At 42.4% G+C, this 20,838-nt stretch overlaps 3 protein-coding genes across 3 annotated transcripts; 2 read left to right on the top strand and 1 right to left on the bottom strand.

Annotated features, from left to right (window-relative positions):
- Positions 1-12,860: 12,860 nt before the first annotated feature.
- On the top strand, positions 12,861-14,162 carry LOC128301671 (proteasome subunit alpha type-1-like). Its single transcript, XM_053038258.1, has 2 exons — positions 12,861-12,933; positions 13,074-14,162. The coding sequence occupies exons 1-2, from the start codon at positions 12,931-12,933 to the stop codon at positions 13,899-13,901; spliced, it is 831 nt and encodes a 276-aa protein (XP_052894218.1). The 5' UTR covers positions 12,861-12,930; the 3' UTR covers positions 13,902-14,162.
- Positions 14,163-15,177: 1,015 nt separating this feature from the next.
- LOC128301795 (60S ribosomal protein L23) lies at positions 15,178-16,237 on the bottom strand. The gene is made up of 3 exons (XM_053038425.1): positions 16,116-16,237; positions 15,641-15,852; positions 15,178-15,547 (listed from the first exon to the last, which is right to left on the bottom strand). The coding sequence occupies exons 1-3, from the start codon at positions 16,126-16,128 to the stop codon at positions 15,350-15,352; spliced, it is 423 nt and encodes a 140-aa protein (XP_052894385.1). The 5' UTR covers positions 16,129-16,237; the 3' UTR covers positions 15,178-15,349.
- A 385-nt stretch (positions 16,238-16,622) lies between these two features.
- Positions 16,623-20,758, top strand: LOC128300859 (coatomer subunit alpha). Its single transcript, XM_053037083.1, has 2 exons — positions 16,623-16,759; positions 16,835-20,758. The coding sequence occupies exons 1-2, from the start codon at positions 16,680-16,682 to the stop codon at positions 20,448-20,450; spliced, it is 3,696 nt and encodes a 1,231-aa protein (XP_052893043.1). The 5' UTR covers positions 16,623-16,679; the 3' UTR covers positions 20,451-20,758.
- The last annotated feature ends 80 nt before the right edge of the window (positions 20,759-20,838 follow it).

Here is a 20,838-nt window from a genome sequence, read left to right as displayed (position 1 = left end):
TGTTACGCATTATCGCGTGCTCCATCATCATCGCCATGCCCGTCGATACACCCTTCACGTGGCCGTCCAATGGTTGTGTTTCTTTCACCGAAGAAAGGCCAACATCGAACCCGGTGGCTGGTTGTGTGCCTGTGATTTTATTATTACGTTTGTCACGCCTCGTTCGTTCGCTCATTGGAAGGAAACGACGAGGTGGGATTGTTTGAGCATAAAGAGATGCTATTTAATTTAAATGACACATCGGTAAAAGAATGAACCGAGGCAAACAGTGCGTGAGTGTGAACCTTTACCCAATATGTGACTCTCACGAATAAAAGTAGGAAGAAGGAAAGGTAATGCATGGAAAGGTAGGAAAGGTAATCCATGATCCAGTCGGTGATGTTATGCCAAAGGTACAGCCCCGTTGCGTGCGGCATTCCGGAGAAATTACCCCCAAAAAACAAAACAAAAAACATCCCCACCGTGTACGTATAGCTGCTACAACTATTGGGGCAGTCGTCGCTACGAAATAGTACTTTGCCGGGCAAGTACGGCCTGATCGATCGATCGTGTCATGTTCGCACATGCTTCACTGACTTTGCACCCGCATTGCGTCGTTCGCTACACGCGGCCCAAAACTGGCAAAGTGTTGAACATGAACCTTCCGATCACCCAAACGCGTACGTTGGCGGTTGGCGCCTTATGCGTAACGTAAATGCGCACAAAACATCGTTCTTTGGCAGAAAAAATTGTTCAGTGTGTGTTATGAGTTGGGTATGCGTATGGGCGTTTGTTTGTATATTGTTCTACTACGTTTACTACTCTCCGGTTGCATAAGCTTTTGATAACAAATGTATAACCGTTGGTTAAACGTCCGTAAGAGATTATATCGAAACAAAACTAGATGTTCAATTTGTAATGGAATAAAGATGATTTACACACATATGGAGTACCACCTGCTGGGTGATTGATGAGACCTTACCTAAAGTGAATTGATGATAAAAGGAAAGGCATAATGTGTGTTTGACTATGTCCATTACTCCGTTCCATTCAAAATGATGTCCAAAATTTTGTGTAACGTTTTAGTATGACTAGACATTTAAACGTCTACTTCATATTGTAAACGATTGGTTTATGTCCTATACCTTCTGAACAATGTTCCGCTTTCGTGATCAGATTCTCAACCCGTTTGGAACTTATGCTATAATTGTTATAGACGTTCATTAATTTTTTCAACCGAGGTTCAATTTTTCAAACTATTTGTCTTGTACACATACATCTCAAGTTCTCAAAACATCAAAACATAAAGATAAAGGATGTCATCGGTGCCGGCCTCAGGTCAATAGCTTCATTTGCCAATAATGTCGCGAACGGATTGCAAAAGAATATTCATGCCAATCCGAGCAGTGCGTATTCTGCATATTTTATTATATTGCCCATTATCTATAAATAATGCAGATAGCGTACGATGCGCAAGACTGGGCCAATGGTTACTTCAAGTTCGAATTGAAGATTCAACGCCTGCGCAGCTACGAAAACAGAAACAACTATCGAGCTAGAGAAAACATGATCATGAATGTAACTAGCGGCAATAGGGGCCAAGCCAGTTTATGACGGCGCGTCAGTAATGCAATCCACGAAGTTAGCATTAAAGGTGTGATTACAAACAGTCGTGTAAGGAGGTTAAAATGTAATCTTTTCGACACCAAAACAAGTTTATGCTCATTGAGCATAGTAGTGAAACGGACTTTTTTATATGGAGTGAATTACATTTGGTGGAATGTTCTCAAAGTTATGAATTTTATGTACGGCATACCTCTTATTGCCGATCTGTTATTATATTATTGGAGGAACCATATGTTTCATTTAGCGATTTATGAGTCGTAATTTATGTTTCGATAATATGATAGTAACGTTCGTGACATCCTCCAAAGGTCAGACAGACTCTCACAATGAAATATCACAGCGCCGCGTGCTCACACCCAACCATGATGGTGGTTCGTCTCCCATCGGCTAACAAATTTCAACTACTTTTTGATTCCGAACGTAGCCCGATACAAAAAAAAGGCATTTGGGAAGGGAAAGTAAGGACATGAAAAATATACAAAATGTGATGCACTTTTCACTGGATCGCACTAGTCGACGGCCGGATTGCATCATGGCCGTTCAATGATAGCAGCGAAGCTTGCAAGTCACGAGTGCACCAGGGCGCAGTATGTATGGTCCCGCGACAACAGTAAAATCACCATGTTTGCCAAGATATCGTGTGTTTTTTTTCCATCGTATCTTGCACGATTGTGTAACTTGCAACAGTAAATGGGCGATCTCTAACACAGCCACAGCTCAAGATCCCTTCTTCTCGGGAATGACCTGATGCGTGGGGACGCGGCCACGGCATCTTTAAGTTCTTCATTTGCAAACATGCCTGTGAAGTGTCGATCTTACACCTTCTTCGGGTGCTTCAGGGCTGTACAATGCATTTCGACGGGCAGGGGTGAATTGGTGAGCGAAAGTAAACAAATCATATGTTGACTTCTGCACTGTGTCAAAATATCAAGTTTGTCGGTCACGATCTACATAGGGCAACGGGGAAAAAAGAAAACGGTAGTATTCACAACACAACGCTAGAAGCATACCAAACGGTGAACTAGATAATTGTTGGGAGTTTGGGAAGCTTTGCAGTCACCAAATGAAACTCCAAATATAAGATGATGATCTGCGTTCCATTTACGTGCTCGAAAGTCATTAAGCGATGGGTGTAAATATGCCAGAGCAATTGTTCAGCCGGCTAGCGTAATAAGACTTTTGGTGCGGGGAAAAAAAATATGAAAGCGGACGGTAACGAACGCAAGAGTAGCAGCCTAACCAAACAGAAACATCGTATGATTAATCGCTTTTTCGTAATTTCTTAACATAAGTTCGCATCAGTTTGAGGTTTGGGAAAAGGCCCAGCCTCCCTGTAAAACTGAGCACACCTTTTTAACGATCCACCGTCATCAGATTAATGTGTGTGTAGGTAATGGTTAACTGTAACACCCCTGTACGTAATATCAGCCAAAATAGTGATATGTCGAAAAACCTCACATCGATTGTGTACAAACTGTGGTGTGGTGTGAGTGATGGGTGAAGGTAACCTCTGGATAAATTTCAGTCAAGTGATGTTATCAGGTTTGATGCTAGACAATTGAATGCATTGAATGTTTTAAAAATAAAATCCGAAAGGCTATTGATGAATAATGAGTTATAATTGAATATTATCTGTAAATAGTATAGGTGAGCTTTACGATGATCTTAAGCCAAGAGAATCGTCTTTGTGATTATGACTCCTAGTTCTAAATATTTCCATTATTTCCATTCGGTAGATTTCATAACCGTTAATCCTAATAATTCAAACTGAATGCAAATTCTTAGTCCAAAGTGTCTTTCTTCTTGATGAATGTACATTGAGTACATTTTACTTCATATTTGTTATACCTGTGTCAGTTCCTGTTAGTGTCTCTTTATTTGATGAATGTACGTTGAATACATCTTACTTTATATTTGTTACATCCGTGTCAATTGAAATGCCTACAGAGTGTGATTACGAGAAATAAGTAATCTGGTTTGATATATTAATAATTCCCCCACATCGCTGCACAATCCTATAAAGTCATCACCATCGTGGATAGATTTGTCGCTTCCTCTTTATTCCTCTTAAATCACCCATTTACAGCCTTTCCGTATCTATTCCAACCGGTTCCCAACCGATAATTTTCGAAAAAGCCTAATGTATACAAACTAATTGGTTGTTTGTGTTGAATAAGCATGTTTATGGTGATGGATGCGCAAATAAAAGCTATTCAGCGCCAGCGGACAGCCAGCAACAAGCTAGTTGTGTGAACATAAGTGTGTGCATTGAATATTGACACTAACATCGGCTTCCTCGCCATAAGCATCTCATCGCTTCGTTTCGGTTTTGACCACAGCGCTTCAACAGCTTCATCGCTCCTTCCTGCAAAACGGTAGCTGCTACCAATGTGGCATATCGGTGACGGAGTGAACTGTTATAGATTCCGACTCGGACCCACAGTTAATTCGTCACAAACTGAATGTGGAATTTATGTTTGTTGCCCTGGCCACCACAATTTGATATTCGTCTTGTGAGACGTCGTGTGAGGTTTGTTTTGTGGACTACCCCAATAAAGCATCAAACAAGACAGCACAATGAGTGGCGCACTATAAAGCCTATGTTAATGGAATCACTTTACACCGTCCTAAACGTGATAGGTGTCCTGCGGGTTGGTATTTACGATAGAAAGGTTGCAATAGTCGCTGGATTATAATTCATTACGGCCTATAGATTTTACGATCTACTACTGATCCACTGCTCTCAATCCATTTGTAAATTTTCTTTGTTTTATGCACCTCAATCTATGTGGCATTGTTTGTCTAATGAAACGATAACCCCCCAATTTGAACATGTCTATGGCTTTTGTACATTACAACTAATCTTAGATAACTTTTTTTGTACAATATCTCAACAATGTAAACTTAATTTCATTCATATTTTTTATATTTCATCGGTTTCCTCTTTAATCGAATTTTGTATTCAGGGTATCTCTCCATCGTTTAAATTTTTTCCCTAGCTAACATGGAGTTTCAGCGAAGCGCCGAGGAAAATGTAAGTTGCGTAATCTATATTTTTGCTGAGCGTTTTTAACATACTCTATTTGAAGATTTCTTCATCGAATCAAGTTCGTTGACCATAAAACGCAACAAGATTTAACAGTTGCGAAGGCATTAAAACGGGACCTGTGATAAAAAAGAACCAACCATTACGATACCTCGTCACTGTACAGGTTTTATGTGACCAGCATACGGTGGAAGATGTTCCTTTTACTGAACATTAGCTAAGCTTCTGTCCTCGCACAAATTGCAACTCGACAGCAGAAAAATTAAGCAAATTTTTCACCTTACGCAATCAGCGCGCCAAGACGCGGCGTCGGTTCACTTTCCTATCAGGTTGGCCGGCTAAAACGTGTGTGCTGTGAAGAACGGTGGTAGTGAAAGATAGTGAAAACGGTTAGCATCAAGTGAAAACATTTTTCCAATTAAATTGGCTTGAATACATGTACGTTGTGGGCAAATACATCGCCGATTGCAAATACGCATATGCGTTCCTTCAAATTATTGAACCAGGTATAGGGGAAGACGTGAAAGAGATACGCAATAGAACACCATGGCCTACTGAACGTGTAGTGGAGAGATTTCCGTGTGAAATTGAAAAGGTTCAGAATACAGTGTCAAATATGTGTGTACAGTACTGTAAAAAAGCTTTCGATCAGTTGCATGATCATTGGATTTCTCCGACAAGTTACGGTGATTATAAGCGTACAGGTATAAAAATCCACCAGCCCTCTAACGAGTATTCTGCACCGGGACCAACAGCGTTGAAACATCGTAACAGTCCTTTCGCGCGCGCGCTCACCAGTCGATGTCGTTTGATTGCGTAGGAAACACAGCGAACGCAAACGGATGAAGAAGTCGCAAGTCTTTCGAATATTCACTGTTCACAATACGCACCAGAGGCTTACATTCACTTTGTGTAACTGTGGCTAGCGAAAGACTAGCATCAGGGTTACTAGTGCTTCCTCTCTATGCACGTACAAACGGTTGAATCCATTTTGGCCGGCGTATTGATCAAGTGATCTTCTCGTATAAGCTTCACCGCAGCGCATGGTTGCATAACAACTGCAATGAACTTTGATGGGACGGTTTCCAGCAGGAAGAAAACGGTTGTTTGTTTACGTTTGCTTACGGCTGCAGTAGTACGGCCAAACTGTACTACTAGTGACCTATTTACAGACAAATGTTCAAAAACGCCTTTGCCATTTCGGTTAGATGATGTTTAGGCCGGTGTTTTTTTTGTGTTTATCCACACACCAACATTTAGTACCGTTTGTGTGCGTGTAATGGAACTGTTACTAATGTGAATAGTACAATAAAGCATCATTATCATCGGTATTCACTATGTGTGTGACTTGGTATTCGGTGTCGCATTTTGGCAGAGGGAATAGTTTACAAAAGGTGGTGCAGGCATACAGAAAACCCACTCACAACAAATTTCTGGCCCGTGAAAGGAATTCTTCATGTTGATCGTGAAAGTAGATCAGTTTGGGAAGCGACGTTGACTATAATGCTTTTCACAAATATATTTCGATAACCATTAGTAGATCAAGCGTTTCAGAACTCAATAGATATTTTGTAGTATGTGTATAATAAATCGTGGTGGTGTATTGGTATCACATCAGGACCGGTCCAGAATTCCTTCCACACTAATCCTCTGGATCCTCAGGACGGATTTTGCTGCTACGAGTTAATAAAGACAAAGAGAGCCAGACATGGCAGATTTGTCGAAGTTGTTGTGCCTATAAAGAATAAGAAGTCTAATGAAACTTAGGAGAAGAGTAAAATAGATCAATCGAGCTCGTTGGTTGGAATCAGGTGTCGAAACTGTCGGAGATCGGATGCAGCCGTCGATGGAGAAAAGCAGCCCTGAACCTAGATTCCTGGAAGCTAATTGCAGTCCTGATCATGTCACCACAACATGTCCAATCTCTTGAGCAGATCAAAAAGAAGAAGAATAAGAAGAAAATAGATGAATAGAATTCTATAGTTTTCATCTATCATTGTGGCTTTACACACTTTTAGTTGCATAATGGATTTTTTAAGTTTAATTAACTTTAAGGAATTTTTGAATTTGCTTCGGATGCACCCAATGTTATTTGATACAACATAACACAGTTCTTCAATAAAAACTGTACGTAGCTAAGCTCAATGATGCTAAAATTCACTTAAAGCTCGCATCAACTCACTTGCGATTTCGTTTGTGTTGAACAGTGAAGCTAAAAGATGTTGAACTTTTAGTGCCAAACATAACACTTTAAAATGCAATTAACAAATCTATTACAAATTACTAATTCGAAGGAGGTGCCAGTTTTCCAATTTGTGCTACTTGTAACATTAGAATATTCAATCACTCTGCATCTTTCGCTAGACGAGCAACAAACCAAAATTCAACACACGGAATGTCTTCGAATTTGAATGAACCCAGAAAAAGGGAAGGTAAAATGCTGCACATTTCATCGATATCATCGATGACGAGCAAAACCAGTCTGTTTCGTCTCTTTCACCTTGACACTACAACGCGAAAGAAGATTATAAAATGCATTTGCCACCGTGCTATCGCTACTTTCGGATTTTGCTATCGTTCGTTGGGTCCATTAGCTCAATGCTACAGTGTTGGTGTTCAAGGTAAAATAACGCGACGGTTTAAATTGATCTACCTTCTGCAGTTCTGCCGTCAAGATGTTTGGGCGAGATGATACCGCGAAGAGCCATCATAAATATAGTAAATAATAAATATTTAATACCATACATATTTTATTTTGGATACCATTAAAATAAATTGCTGTTTTATTTCCGTAAATTAGAAGTTTAGCTTATTGTATCAACCGGGTACAATTACAACAATGCACCAATTGAGGTTAGTGCGCTTAACCACGTTTTACTATCGTAAGCCAAAAATGTGTTATACTGAAGGGTCAAGTCCAAACCATTCCCTCGATCTCGTGACAGACAAAAACTTTACCAATTATTATTCAACATTCGGTTAAAGCATTCAAAAGAAGATTAATTCGTACATTGATTATTTTCAAATTAGTTGATCGTTGAGTTAATTTGAGCTTTAAATTATCCAATGAATCTGAATGGCCTAACGTATAATTTAAGCTAAAGAAAAGTTAACCCCGTGTCAAGGGGCTTAGCATGTGTGAGGTATGCAAATGGGTTTGCGTGGAGTCGTCTACTTAATGGTGCTTATGTGATCGAGCAATAAGAGTAGTACACTGTGTTCAATCTATTAGTAGCTTAAGTGATTCAAAAGCTTTAACATAAATTCGTGTACCAGTGATCGTTTCGAAACATTATTTGCATGACAACGTGAATAATTATGCAGTAGCAATGTATCAGGAGGGCGCATCACCTAATCTTTCGAACGCTATAAAGTGGAGCCCCTCGTCTATACGCATGATCACAATCCTTTGCGCTAGGAATACAAATGTTGCCATATTGCCCGAAAATGCATGTGTGTGATTTTGCATTTAATGCTTTTGATATAATTTGAATAGCAACACATTTTGGAAATAAGGCGTCCGTCCGTTTATTCTGCGCCACCGTGGCTTGATAAATGTCTGCCCCTGCACGCATAATTCAAATGCAATTTATTCTCTCCCATGCACGGCCAGTGGTAGTAACACACTCGCCTGCTCTTAGTTGGATTCGCAGGTGTGACAAAAAAGAAATAGGTTTGTCTCTATGTGCGATAATGGCTTCCGAAGGTAGCGGCAACTTAAGGGAAGCGATAAAATTACCATATCATGCACCATTCCCTGGCTTCCTCCGTTGGCGGTGCCACCGCATATGCACATGATGCGGCGCCCGATGGCAATTCATCAACTAGTCTACGGGTCTCCGTCTACAATACGCTGGGCGTTTGGCGCTACACACGTCGTAACCACAGCCGGCACTTGGCCACGGCGTTGGACCGAAAAAGTGTGTCTATGTTACAATCGGTATACAAACACTGCCAGCACAACCCAGAAGTAATGTAGCACAGATCAGTCGGAGCATGAAGACAGCATAATTCACTACCGGAACCTTCCATGGAACCGTCTCCAGTCTGCGCTTTGCCCAGGCGCTTTTCATATCATGACCGATTTCCCACTCCCTACGATCATCTTACCCAACACTGACCACGGACAATCACAGGAACGTAAAGCGTTGGCCACACGTGCGGCGTACGGCCTCACACTGGAAAACATTGCCAATTTGTGGAGATGACGCCCCGGGGAGGGAATGAAAGTGATATGGGGTTGGCTCGGTGAGGCGTGCCTGTGTTTGTGTGTGGAGAATGGGAGAACGTGTGAGTGTGTAGTGCTCTAGGCTGTTTGGAGATTACTCAATCAATCACCAAGGCAACGAACGAATCGTGTGTATGGCGATTTAGGTTCAAATTACAAAATTAAGAGTATAAACAATGCCTGTTACATAAGCTACTATCATCCTAGTGTTTCAGGGCGATTCGATGGTTTAGTGGTAATGGTGTCAATCTTCACACCGACAGGATCGGCAACAAGTCCAATCCAAATTCGTTCCACCACACGCAGGTCTAATTTACCAGCTGCTAGTGAATATTGCCTAGGAAAACTAAAAATGGTGGTAGGGCAAAGTTTTGCTGATGTTGTAGTATCAAGGAGAGGAGAAGTATTCCAGACAAGAAGTAAAAAATGGAAAATTCTTCGAGGTTTCTTAATGTGATCTAAATATTATAAATTGTATTAAACTACATTCGAGAAGCACTACACAGCTAGAAAACGTCCATGAACTCAATGTCAAAACCAGTTACATCTGAAAGTTCGTCAAAATGCACACCAATGTTCTTTGACCTATTAATGGGGAACATCTCAGTCTATCGAGTTTTTTTTTGGTAATCAGTGCAGTAAATATGTAATTTTGCTCTAATTATGTGTTGTGACAGTAGTAGATGGTATCCAGTTTATAAACAATTGCGTTGCTTGTTAGTTTTTCTTGTAACATACTACTACTAACTATGTTTTTCCACAATTCAGCATTATGATTTGACCTATTTTCGTTTACAGTAATTGGAGTTAATGTTTCTTTGGTATTAGCTGTTTGTGCGCATCGAGCTTTATTAACTCAATCAAGAGCGCGGCTTGATGAAGTCCATATTAGTCATCAATGTGAATGATGGGCACTGCGAGTCTTCGCTCGTCCAAGCCGGTGGTACACGTTACAGAAACGAATTAAAAGCAGGATTATCTAATACGCTTCAGCCATTCAACTGTACACTGCGCCAATCCGTGTGAAACTAAGATTCCCTACCGCACCGAACCACCCGTCCAATTGATGAGGGCAACCGTTTTCGGTATCACCTGGTTGGCAGACGTGTCCAAACCGGGGCAAGTCCCCGGGTGACTTAAGATCAAATTAGCCGTTAAGCTTCACTTCAGCATTTACTAGATTTAGTACCCGCAGCAATCACCAACTGGCTACCGCTGCAGGAAACATGCAGCGGGTCAGCCGGGAATGCCAGTAGCAATCAAAACGTCCAATGCAGCAGACCGTATTAATCGCCGTATTTTAATCGACGATCATATCGTTAGCAAAAGGCCTTGAAGGTGCCCCAATTGAGCGGAATGAAGAGCAATATAGGCTAATAGTTTACGGCAAAATTGAACCTTTGGGCAGAGTGGGCGAATATTGTAGTAATTAAAGTGGTGATATTTTTTCCGATCTGATCTGATTTTTTTGTGATATAAGTAATTGCATGATTTTTTTCGAACATTGAACATATTTTTGATGAAAAGGAACATTAATCAATGGAAATGATCATGACTGCCGAAGAGATGATTAATAAGACACTGAACATAGTACTTAAGCAACACTTTGAACTGAAAGTGTTGTTTTCGTCATAGTAATGACACATTTAGACCAGGAGTCTCCAAACTTTTCAGCCCGCGGGCCGCATTGGTTGAAACTACCTAGAGGGCTACTTAAATACTAACTTGCGGACCATTTACACAGATGCACACGAGATAATTATTTTCCCCAATTCAATTCGAATATTACGGTATTAAGTATTATATATTATATAAACTTTTTTTGAATAAAACAATCTCGTAAGATGTTAAGAGTAGCAAAAGTGTCACAATAGCCGCACGCGATGGAGGCTTTCTAGGGTCGTAGTTAGGAGACCCTTGATTTAGACAACCAACTATTAAAAGGTCATATATTCAAACATAACATAAAAATATCCCTTATATACAATCTGTATCGCTGAATTCGTCAAGGCGGAAACTATATACAAATATCGTGTAAAGTAGCAAATAGAGAGTAAAGCTGCTTAACCTCAGGTTAAGTATTTCGGTATCACACACGCTATCTACGCATAGCTTGCCGTCCTTCCCGGCGTGAACCGATTGCATTGCAGTTAATGGAATAAGAAACAAACGCGAAACACCACTAAAACATATATTTACAGGCATAAACGATATCGATGAAATGTTTCGCTGTAGCGTGATAGCGGCGGTACTACGAGGAAATCATGCCATCGCCAATTTGCCGCATTCCTTACCCCAATACAATTATAGGCCGGGAGTAAACCCCGGGAAACATTCGAAAACGGCACAAACAAGTGAGTTTGGTGTGTAATATTTGCACTTTTTTTTACCTTATCAATACATTGGGTGGAAATTTTTGGAAATTACCAAAGTTATGTTATACAATTGCAATGAAAATGCACAACATTCCGCGTCTTGAGTTGTTTGCGAAGATATGTCTTGTTACTTATTTCACACACTTGCCTCGTGTCAATGGCAAATTGTACAAATTTGTGGGTAAACTAATCTGCTTTCTGACGTAACCTAATCTACTCACAACCGCAACATACCAAATACGATACGATCCGTGGTCTTAAGCAGGAGCACTACCTGTTTGCTGCGAATCCCGGCATACAAAATAATAAAAAAAAAACAACTCCCCGTGCATGAAGCCAGCGCCGGGCTCTGTAATCGCTACACGATTTAGGCAGGAGGTCGCGTCCGGAAAGCATCGAAAGATACTTTCACTAGCCGCAATAAAAATAAAGTAATACTGGCGACATACTGATTACGGCATACGTGGTCGTTTCACCAGGTCTGGTTTGTGAATCCAGCATTCCGCTTCCAAATGGGAAGAGAAGTAGAACATTGGACATTCATTACGGCACATATAGGAGGGAGGGCTGGTATTCGTGTCTGCGTTTAAAAAAAACTCGCATTCCAATCTCCTCCTTCATTCCTTTTTTCTGTGTTTGTACTACGAAATCCAAGAATGATATTTTTTGTTTTATATCTTCCGGCGGCTGCTTATAACCGTGTTGCTTATAATTATTGATGATTGATATGAAATAACTAATGTTAGTTTATTGTATGACACAATTCAATTTAGACATTTGTTTCTCCGAATCGTGCAACTCCAATTATATTGGTTTGTGCTTGGTTTCGTTTAATTTGAGATACGTTAAGGAAGTAAGTCTGATTTTACGAACATCATATGATCATATACTTTGATTTAATTTAGAACACGGAGAACACGTGATTGTACTCTGTTTCATGAATTTTAAACTACAATTGCAAAAAAAAATGTTGCTTACAAGAAGTCACAAAATACAATAATGTATCAAAATCTTACGTAAATCACATCTCATTTAAATGCATAACGTGCTACATTATTAGAATTGACTGTACTGATGTTTTCCCAATTGTCCCAATAACGGCTAACTTACTTGTGGGTTATCAACATGTCATGTCCACGGTATACTAGATTGGCCTATTTATTTTTTACTGCACGGACGGATGGACAGTCTCTGCCGATCCAAAAGATATTTGATCTTTAATATACTAAACCGAAGTACGAACATCAAACCCCAGTATTCGATGATATAGAGCCGCCCATAACTGAAAGCGGCTAACGTCTATTTCAAATCAGTGTAGGTTTGGCGAACGAACGTTTAGCGCTTTTATTCTAGCTCATGCATCATTTAATTTTCCAAAATCTGATTAAGTTCATAATTGAAACGATTTAAAATTTTCGCAATTAACATATAGCTGAACATGTTTGCTTCGCCATCCCTCACAAAGTTGTAACATAACGATGAAATCAAATTTTGAATCATCAATATCAAGTCAAGGTTGTTGTACATGAATGTCAACAGATTTTCTTACATTGTCATATTGCATGGCCGAAACTCACCTACAGTGAAGCGTAGAAAAGCGGTTGTCATTTGTTGTGAAGCACCGAATTCGTGACAAAGCAATAATATTGTAATTTCGAGGAAACCAGAAGAGAAACATGGTAAGTTGGTGTTAAATTCACAAGTTCACTACAAATCATATTAGGTCTATGCATAGAACATAGTTTGTTGCTTTATGACAGAAGGTTTTGTGATTTTTCATTCTTTTAACCTTACAATTCGGTGTACCTTCAATTTTAAGTTCCGCAACCAATACGATAGCGACGTGACGGTATGGAGTCCACAGGGCCGTCTACACCAGGTGGAGTATGCAATGGAGGCCGTAAAGCTTGGTTCCGCAACAGTGGGATTGAAAAACAAGGATTATGCCGTTCTGATTGCTTTGAAACGAGCTTCGTCCGAGCTGTCGTCCCACCAGAAGAAGATCATTTCCATCGACGATCATCTAGGTCTGTCGTTCGCCGGTATCACGGCTGATGCCCGAATCCTCAGCCGCTATCTGCGCCAGGAGTGTCTGAACTACAAATATTCCTACGATGCGTGCTATCCAGTAGGACGCTTGATTAGCAATCTTGGCAACAAGATGCAAGTCTGCACACAACGGTATGACCGGCGTCCGTACGGCGTTGGGTTACTGGTGATCGGTTATGATGACCAGGGACCGCACATCTACCAAACATGTCCAAGCGCCAATTTCTTCGACTGCAAAGCGATGTCAATTGGATCCCGTTCGCAGAGCGCCCGTACGTATCTCGAGAAGCATCTGGCTACGTTCCCAGATTGCACAAAGGACGAGCTCATTCGTCATGGCGTGCAGGCGCTTCAAGATACGCTGCCCAACGAGGTGGAGCTGAACAACAAGAATATATCGATCGCAATCGTGGGCAAGGGAGAAAACTTCCACGTGCTGGATGAACAAGAGAACGATAAATACTTGAGCAACATAGTGCGTCGTGGTGGTGCGGCTGCTGAGGCATCCGCCAGTGGCCAGCCACCCCGTGATGATGGCGACGATCAACCCCCAAACGTACCAGCGGATCCGATTCCGGTAGTGGCGATGGAAACGTAAATGAATCGCATCCGCTTATAGGGGGGTTGTGTGATATGGAACCTTCAGCAACGTTTCCGAAGCATCGCTACAACTTTGGCCCGACCCGGAATGTTGCATTGCATTTCCAAAACTGATGGGTGGGAGTTTGAAGTGCAATGATATTTCAAACTCCCACCCTGTGTGTATCGGTTCAAAAGAATACAGAAACTCTCCCACTGGGTGATGGCTTCACTGCGAATTGTATTTTCAATAAAAATAAAAACGAATGTTCATTCTAATTTCTTGAATATAGCTGCACCGTGTTGACGTGTTATAAATAAGTGATGTAGCTAGTTAATACTTTGGTGGGGTAGTGCTTTCATCAGGATGACTCGTTTCGCGAGGAGATATCACCATCGGCTTAATGATGTAGAATCCTACGTGTAAGCTAACGATGGTTCCAACCAGCAGTTTCAACATGGACTTTCGATCCATTTGTTACAATTTGCGTATGTTCCGATGGTGCACGTGATAAATATTTTTGCTTTTATGAGCTATCCGTAAGTTATGCACTTTCGTGCCTGGACCGGCAACTATCTCTTGTGTTTGGTTGACTTTTTGACAGCTGCTCCTTCAATCCAATTCAAAAACACTGACGTACACAAATATGGTGCAGACGAAGCGAAATTGTTAAAATAGTGCGTATTATATGAAGATTTCTCAAACATTTTCCTTACTTTCCGCGAAAGGGCACCGTAAACTAAATAGCCGATTGAATCGCTCCTGTTGTCTGTTTGCTTCATAAATCCCAAAGGTAATATAAATTATTCCAAGGATACTCTGAGTACATCTCCCAGATTTGAAATGTAATGACCATTCTTCGAAATTAAATGTAATGTGAGCTCAAGTGAAATTTTCGACTTTTTCTAAATGAAATTTCATTTTTTATCGTTGAGTGAGATATTGAATAATTTAGAGCGTTTGTTATATTTCTCATTATTTTCCTTTTGGGCAACAGTACCCGTTGTTTCTTTCTTCTTTAGCCAATAGGTTAATCTTCCAACAGCAGATTATACTATACTGATGTTAGCGTAGGTATCAGGTAGGACCTTCATGTACTTGCCTTTTTCTCCCAGATGTGTATCCAGCTGAACAGAAAACATTTTGAATATGATGGATACAATTGAACGGTGCACGAATTGTCCATTGACGTACACAAATTTAGCAAAGAATCTAAAAACCAAGCAAACCAAACGCCTAAAACACTTCCAAATACAACTCACTATAAACGCACAAAACACACACACCGGTCGGATGGGTTCCAATGTGTTTTATATTTGCTTTCGCGGTTCTTGAACTGATGATGCTTCAATCACCGAGCAACGTTGGATGTTTCACTGAAGACATTTGAAACATAACAAACTCTCCGGCATTCGGTACATTATGCTGATGTTGGTTAGCAAATCTTCTCACTGTGCTGGTGTTCCTTAAGCTATCGAACCGGCATTGGATGCGATACGAGGCCACAGGTCAGCGCATTCTTTCGCAACGGGACCAGTGATAGCGGAGCCTTTCATTTCACCCTTATTGTTCACTATCACTCCAGCGTTGTCCTCAAAGTACAGGAAGACACCATCCCGCCTACGGAATGGTTTGCGCTGCCGAATCACGACGGCCGGCATTACCTAAAAAAGGGAAATTTCGTTATGAATACGTTATTCTTCGAAACCGTTCATTCACAAGGCAACAATAACATGCAAATGTTGTTGCAAGCTCACCTTCTTACGCAGCTCTGGCTTTCCCTTCTTCACCGTAGCTACGAACATGTCACCGACTCCTGCGGCCGGCAGACGGTTCAAACGACCACGGATACCATGGACAGCAATGACATACAGGTTCTTGGCACCCGTGTTATCAGCGCAGTTGATGACGGCGCCAACCGGCAGACCGAGCGAGATGCGGAATTTACCTCCCGCGGATCCTCCACGTCCTGTAGATGAAAGTAATCGATAAACACATGATTAACATGCTGGCAACACCTTCCGATGCCTAACCGCCACAACAGTGTACAAAGCCTGCGTATCCAACCACCGCACTACACTCAGTCGATTTGCTTTGGTCACAAGCACGCCTGTACACTTGTTTGTTACCACAATAATAACCGTGCTTTGTACGTGGTTCAACGTTACGGGACACTGCAGCACTATCGAAGCGGCTCTGGGGACTCTCAGCGCAAATAGTATCGCAAATTACCTCTCTTAGACATTGTTTAAATCTGCAGCAAAATTAAGTGTGTCTTTCACACAAATTCGATTGCCGGAAAAAGAACGCAAGACAGCCACGATTGACGTCTAGTTGACTTCCGCTATTGGAAGTGACAAATGGAGCAAGAAAGTAGCAGACGTACGAACAATTTTCAAACATGTTGTTATTATCATTGTAAATCATGGTAAAATTAGATCCTAATTTTAAGCATTAAAAATGGATGAATACAATACAAAACAATACTGAGATAAATCCAAACCAATTTTGTGGGAAAACATTGAATTTTATCGACCTGAATTATGCTTGTTTTGATAATTTCTTTCGAAAGGGTACTTGGGAAACGTATTGACATCGATGACTGGTTGACGTGTCATATAAAAAAAGATGAAAAAATTTTCAACAAAAAGATAGGCAGTCGGTATTCATAAGTAAGATTTCGAACGAAATATTTATAGTTCGGCTCACTGATTCTAGCAAATCGTGCATCATCAAATATTCCGAGTGAGTGTTGTATTGACGGCAAGCTTAAAGCCAGCACGGTAAAGCTCCGGCATGTTGACTAATTTTGAGACCAAATCGGCCCGTGTGAAAGGTTTGTCGTTTCACCCAAAGCGCCCATGGATCTTGGCCAGGTAGGCTATTAGTGATTGTTTCAATTGTTTCTGATTCTGATGCAATGGTAACGATTTGCTGTCCACGAATTTCAGTTTGCATAGCGGCGTTATTCAGCTATGGGACTATCGCATAAGTACACTGATTGAAAAGTTCGATGAACACGATGGCCCGGTACGTGGCATCGCGTTCCACAATCAGCAACCCTTGTTCGTCTCTGGTGGGGACGATTTTAAGATTAAGGTTTGGAACTACAAGCAGCGCCGGTGCATCTTCACGCTGCTGGGACATTTAGATTATGTTCGTACTACCGTATTTCATCATGAGTATCCGTGGATCTTGAGCGCATCGGATGATCAAACTATTCGTATCTGGAATTGGCAGTCACGGTCGTGCATTTGTGTCCTGACCGGACACAATCATTACGTTATGTGTGCTCAATTCCATCCGAGCGATGAGGACATCATTGTGTCGGCTTCGTTGGATCAAACCGTGCGCATCTGGGATATTTCTGGACTGCGCAAGAAGAATGTTGCTCCAGGACCGACCGGTTTGGATGACCATTTGAAGAACCCGGGTGCAACGGATCTTTTCGGGCAAGCGGATGCCGTTGTGAAGCATGTGCTGGAAGGGCACGATCGAGGTGTAAACTGGGCCAGTTTCCATCCCTCGCTGCCATTGATCGTGTCCGGCGCGGATGACCGGCAGGTGAAGTTATGGCGCATGAACGAATACAAGGCCTGGGAAGTGGATACGTGCCGTGGTCATTACTATAATGTGTCCTGTGTGCTGTTCCATCCACGAGCAGATCTGATCATTTCCAACAGCGAAGATCGCAGCATCCGTGTTTGGGACATGACCAAGCGTCAATGCATTCATACGTTCCGTCGCGAGAACGAACGCTTCTGGATACTGGCAGCGCATCCGAATCTAAACTTATTTGCAGCCGGTCACGATTCGGGTACGATCGTATTCAAGCTTGAACGCGAGCGTCCAGCGTACGCAGTGTACGGAAACTGTTTATACTACGTGAAGGAACGCTTTCTTCGTGAGCTCGATTTCAACACGAACACCGATTCGGTTGTGATGACTATACGAGGCGGAGGAAAAACGCCCGTCTACAGCATGTCGTACAATCCGGCGCTTAATGCCGTGCTACTGTGCACACGAACCTCCAACCTGGAAAACAGCACATACGATTTGTACAGCATACCGCAAAAAGACAGCGGATCGCAGAACAAAGAAACCGACAGCAAACGCTCGTCAGGCGTAACAGCCGTCTGGGTGGCACGGAATCGATTCGCCGTTCTAGATCGTGCGAATCAGTTGGTGATAAAAAATTTCAAAAATGAAGTCACTAAAAAGATCCAGACACCGGTTTGCGATGAGATATTCTACGCTGGTACGGGCATGTTGCTGTTGCGCGAACCCGAGCATGTGACACTGTTCGATGTGCAGCAGCTTCGCTCTCTAGCCCAGGTAAAGATAGCCAAGTGCAAGTACGTCGTCTGGTCGTCTGACATGAACAATGTGGCGCTGCTGGCCAAACATACGCTGAACATCTGCAATCGACGTTTGGATTTGCTTTGCTCCATTCATGAAAGTGCGAGAATTAAGTCCGGAGCGTGGGACGAATCGGGCGTGTTCATTTACACCACCTCGAATCACATCAAGTACGCGATCAATAACGGTGACCATGGCATCATTCGGACGCTCGATCTTCCGATTTACATTACGCGCGTAAAGAACAGTCAAGTGTTCTGCCTTGATCGAGAGTGCCGTACGCGTTTGCTTACCATCGACACGACCGAGTACAAGTTCAAGATGGCACTAATCGACCGGAAGTACGAGGAGGTGCTTCACATGGTACGTAACGCACGACTCGTGGGACAAAGCATAATTGCGTACTTGCAGCAAAAAGGTTATCCCGAAGTGGCGCTGCACTTCGTGAAGGACGAAAAAACCCGCTTCGGGCTCGCACTAGAATGTGGCAACATTGAGATAGCTTTGGAAGCGGCCAAAGCCATGGACGACAAGCAGTGCTGGGAGCGTTTGGCCCAGAGCGCTCTAATGCAAGGCAATCACCAGGTGGTGGAAATGTGCTATCAACGCACGAAAAACTTCGATAAGCTGTCCTTCCTTTATTTGATCACGGGAAATCTGGAGAAACTGAAGAAGATGAATAAGATTGCCGAAATACGCAAGGATGTCTCGGCCCAGTATCAGGGCGCATTGCTGCTTGGAGACGTTGCAGAGCGCGTATCGATACTGAAAAACTGTAAGCAAACGTCGCTTGCTTACCTGACCGCGAAAACTCACGGCCTGGAGGAAGACGCAGCGCAGATGGCAGAAGAGTTTGCTGGCGAGGGTAAAGATTTGCCAGTGGTGTTGCAAGATGCCAAATTCCTACGACCCCCTGTACCAATTCAGCAGGCCGAAAGTAATTGGCCGCTGTTGACTGTTTCGAAGGGATTTTTCGAAGGAACTATGATGTCGCGTGGTGCAACCACCGTTCACCAAGCACTTGCGCCGACAGAAATGGTAGCCGAAGCCGCTGAAGAGGAAGATGGATGGGGTGTGGATGATGATTTACATGATGCCGACCGGTATGAGGATGCAAAGGACGATGACGATGCCAAACCGGGCGAGGGTGGAGAAGGTGCCGGATGGGATGTGGGTGATGATGATCTGGAGCTGCCGGAGGAGCTGATATCCAAAATTTCTGCTTCAAATGCGGCCGGAAACAAAGGTTTCTTTGCGGCACCCCCAAAAGGGCATCTTCCTTCGCACTTTTGGACTATGAACTCACAGCTAGCTGCTGATCATGTGCGTGCAGGTTCATACGATTCGGCCTGTCGCTTATTGAACGATCAGGTTGGAGTCGTAAACTTCGCGCCGTACAAAGATCTGTTTATGGAATCGTACGTAGCATCGAAAACGTCCTACAGCAGTTTACCACACGTTACATCGCTTCCGGCACACCCCAATCGAAACTGGAAGGAGCCGAATCCTAAAAATGGTCACCCTACGCTTGCCTTCAAGCTAAACGATCTTGTTCAAAACCTGCAAGCTTGCTACCAGCTAACGACGACTGGTAAGTTTGTGGAAGCAATCGAAAAGCTGCAGAACATCATACTCTGCATTCCGTTGCTGGTTGTGGAAACGCGACAGGAAATCGCCGAAGCCCAACAGCTGCTCACAATTTGCCGCGAGTACGTAGTGGGGCTCCAGATGGAGACAGTGCGGAAAACACTTCCGAAAAATACACTCGACGAGCAAAAGCGTATCTGCGAGCTGGCCGCTTACTTTACACACGTGAGTTTGCAGCCCGTGCATCAAATTCTTACTCTGCGTACCGCTTTGAATCTGTTCTTCAAGCTAAAGAACTACAAAACGGCTGCTTCGTTTGCACGACGATTGCTAGAGCTTGGCCCACGGCCCGAGGTGGCACAGCAGGCACGGAAGATATTGCAAGCTTGCGAGATGAATGAAACAGACGAGCACACATTGCACTACGATGAACACAATCCGTTCACGCTGTGTGCGGTAACGTATAAACCGATCTATCGCGGAAAACCGGAGGAAAAGTGTTCACTATGCTCTGCCTCGTATCAACCAGCGTATAAAGGCGTAACGTGTGCCGTCTGTAAAGTGGCCGAAGTGGGCAAGGATGTAATAGGTTTACGCATTAGTGCATCGCAGTTTAAGTAATGATAGTATTTGTTCTCCTATCTGGTGATTTACCTATATGAATAGATTGCGCCATTCGTATCCCGGCTATGGCAATTGATGGGTGCAAAACGAAACGAAATGAAGCAAAATTTTATTTTCAGCACCAACAAATCAAGTATCTTATGCATTTTACAATAATGTTTTCGAACTGTATTGCATGATAGGACATTCCGAGAGGCATGGTTCGTTCGTAGAAGCGATTGTAGACCCTATAAAATGGACAACAACACATACGTTAATGAGAATGGATTGAATTGTGAGTGTTCTTTTGGAAATAAAGTATATCAATTAAACAATAATCTTCCTAGCGAATGGTATTGTTCTTTTCGGAAGAGATAAGAGAATAGTTGTGATAAAATTTTGCCGA

The sequence above is a fragment of the Anopheles moucheti genome, chromosome 3 (assembly GCF_943734755.1).
Source record: "Anopheles moucheti chromosome 3, idAnoMoucSN_F20_07, whole genome shotgun sequence".
Taxonomy (NCBI): domain Eukaryota; kingdom Metazoa; phylum Arthropoda; class Insecta; order Diptera; family Culicidae; genus Anopheles; species Anopheles moucheti.
Note: the sequence above shows the minus strand (reverse complement) of the source record. Positions and strands in the feature narration are given on the sequence as shown.

What these genes read in the sequence shown, in the direction of transcription:
- LOC128301795 (XM_053038425.1), bottom strand. An exon ending in AGCCAGAGCTGCGTAAGAAG is followed by an intron (nt 15,548 to 15,640) that starts GTGAGCTTGCAA and finishes TCCCTTTTTTAG; the next exon opens with GTAATGCCGGCCGTCGTGAT.
- LOC128300859 (XM_053037083.1), top strand. Translation starts at nt 16,680, where the DNA reads ATGTTGACTAATTTTGAGACCAAATCGGCCCGTGTGAAAGGTTTGTCG. An exon ending in CGCCCATGGATCTTGGCCAG is followed by an intron (nt 16,760 to 16,834) that starts GTAGGCTATTAG and finishes CACGAATTTCAG; the next exon opens with TTTGCATAGCGGCGTTATTC.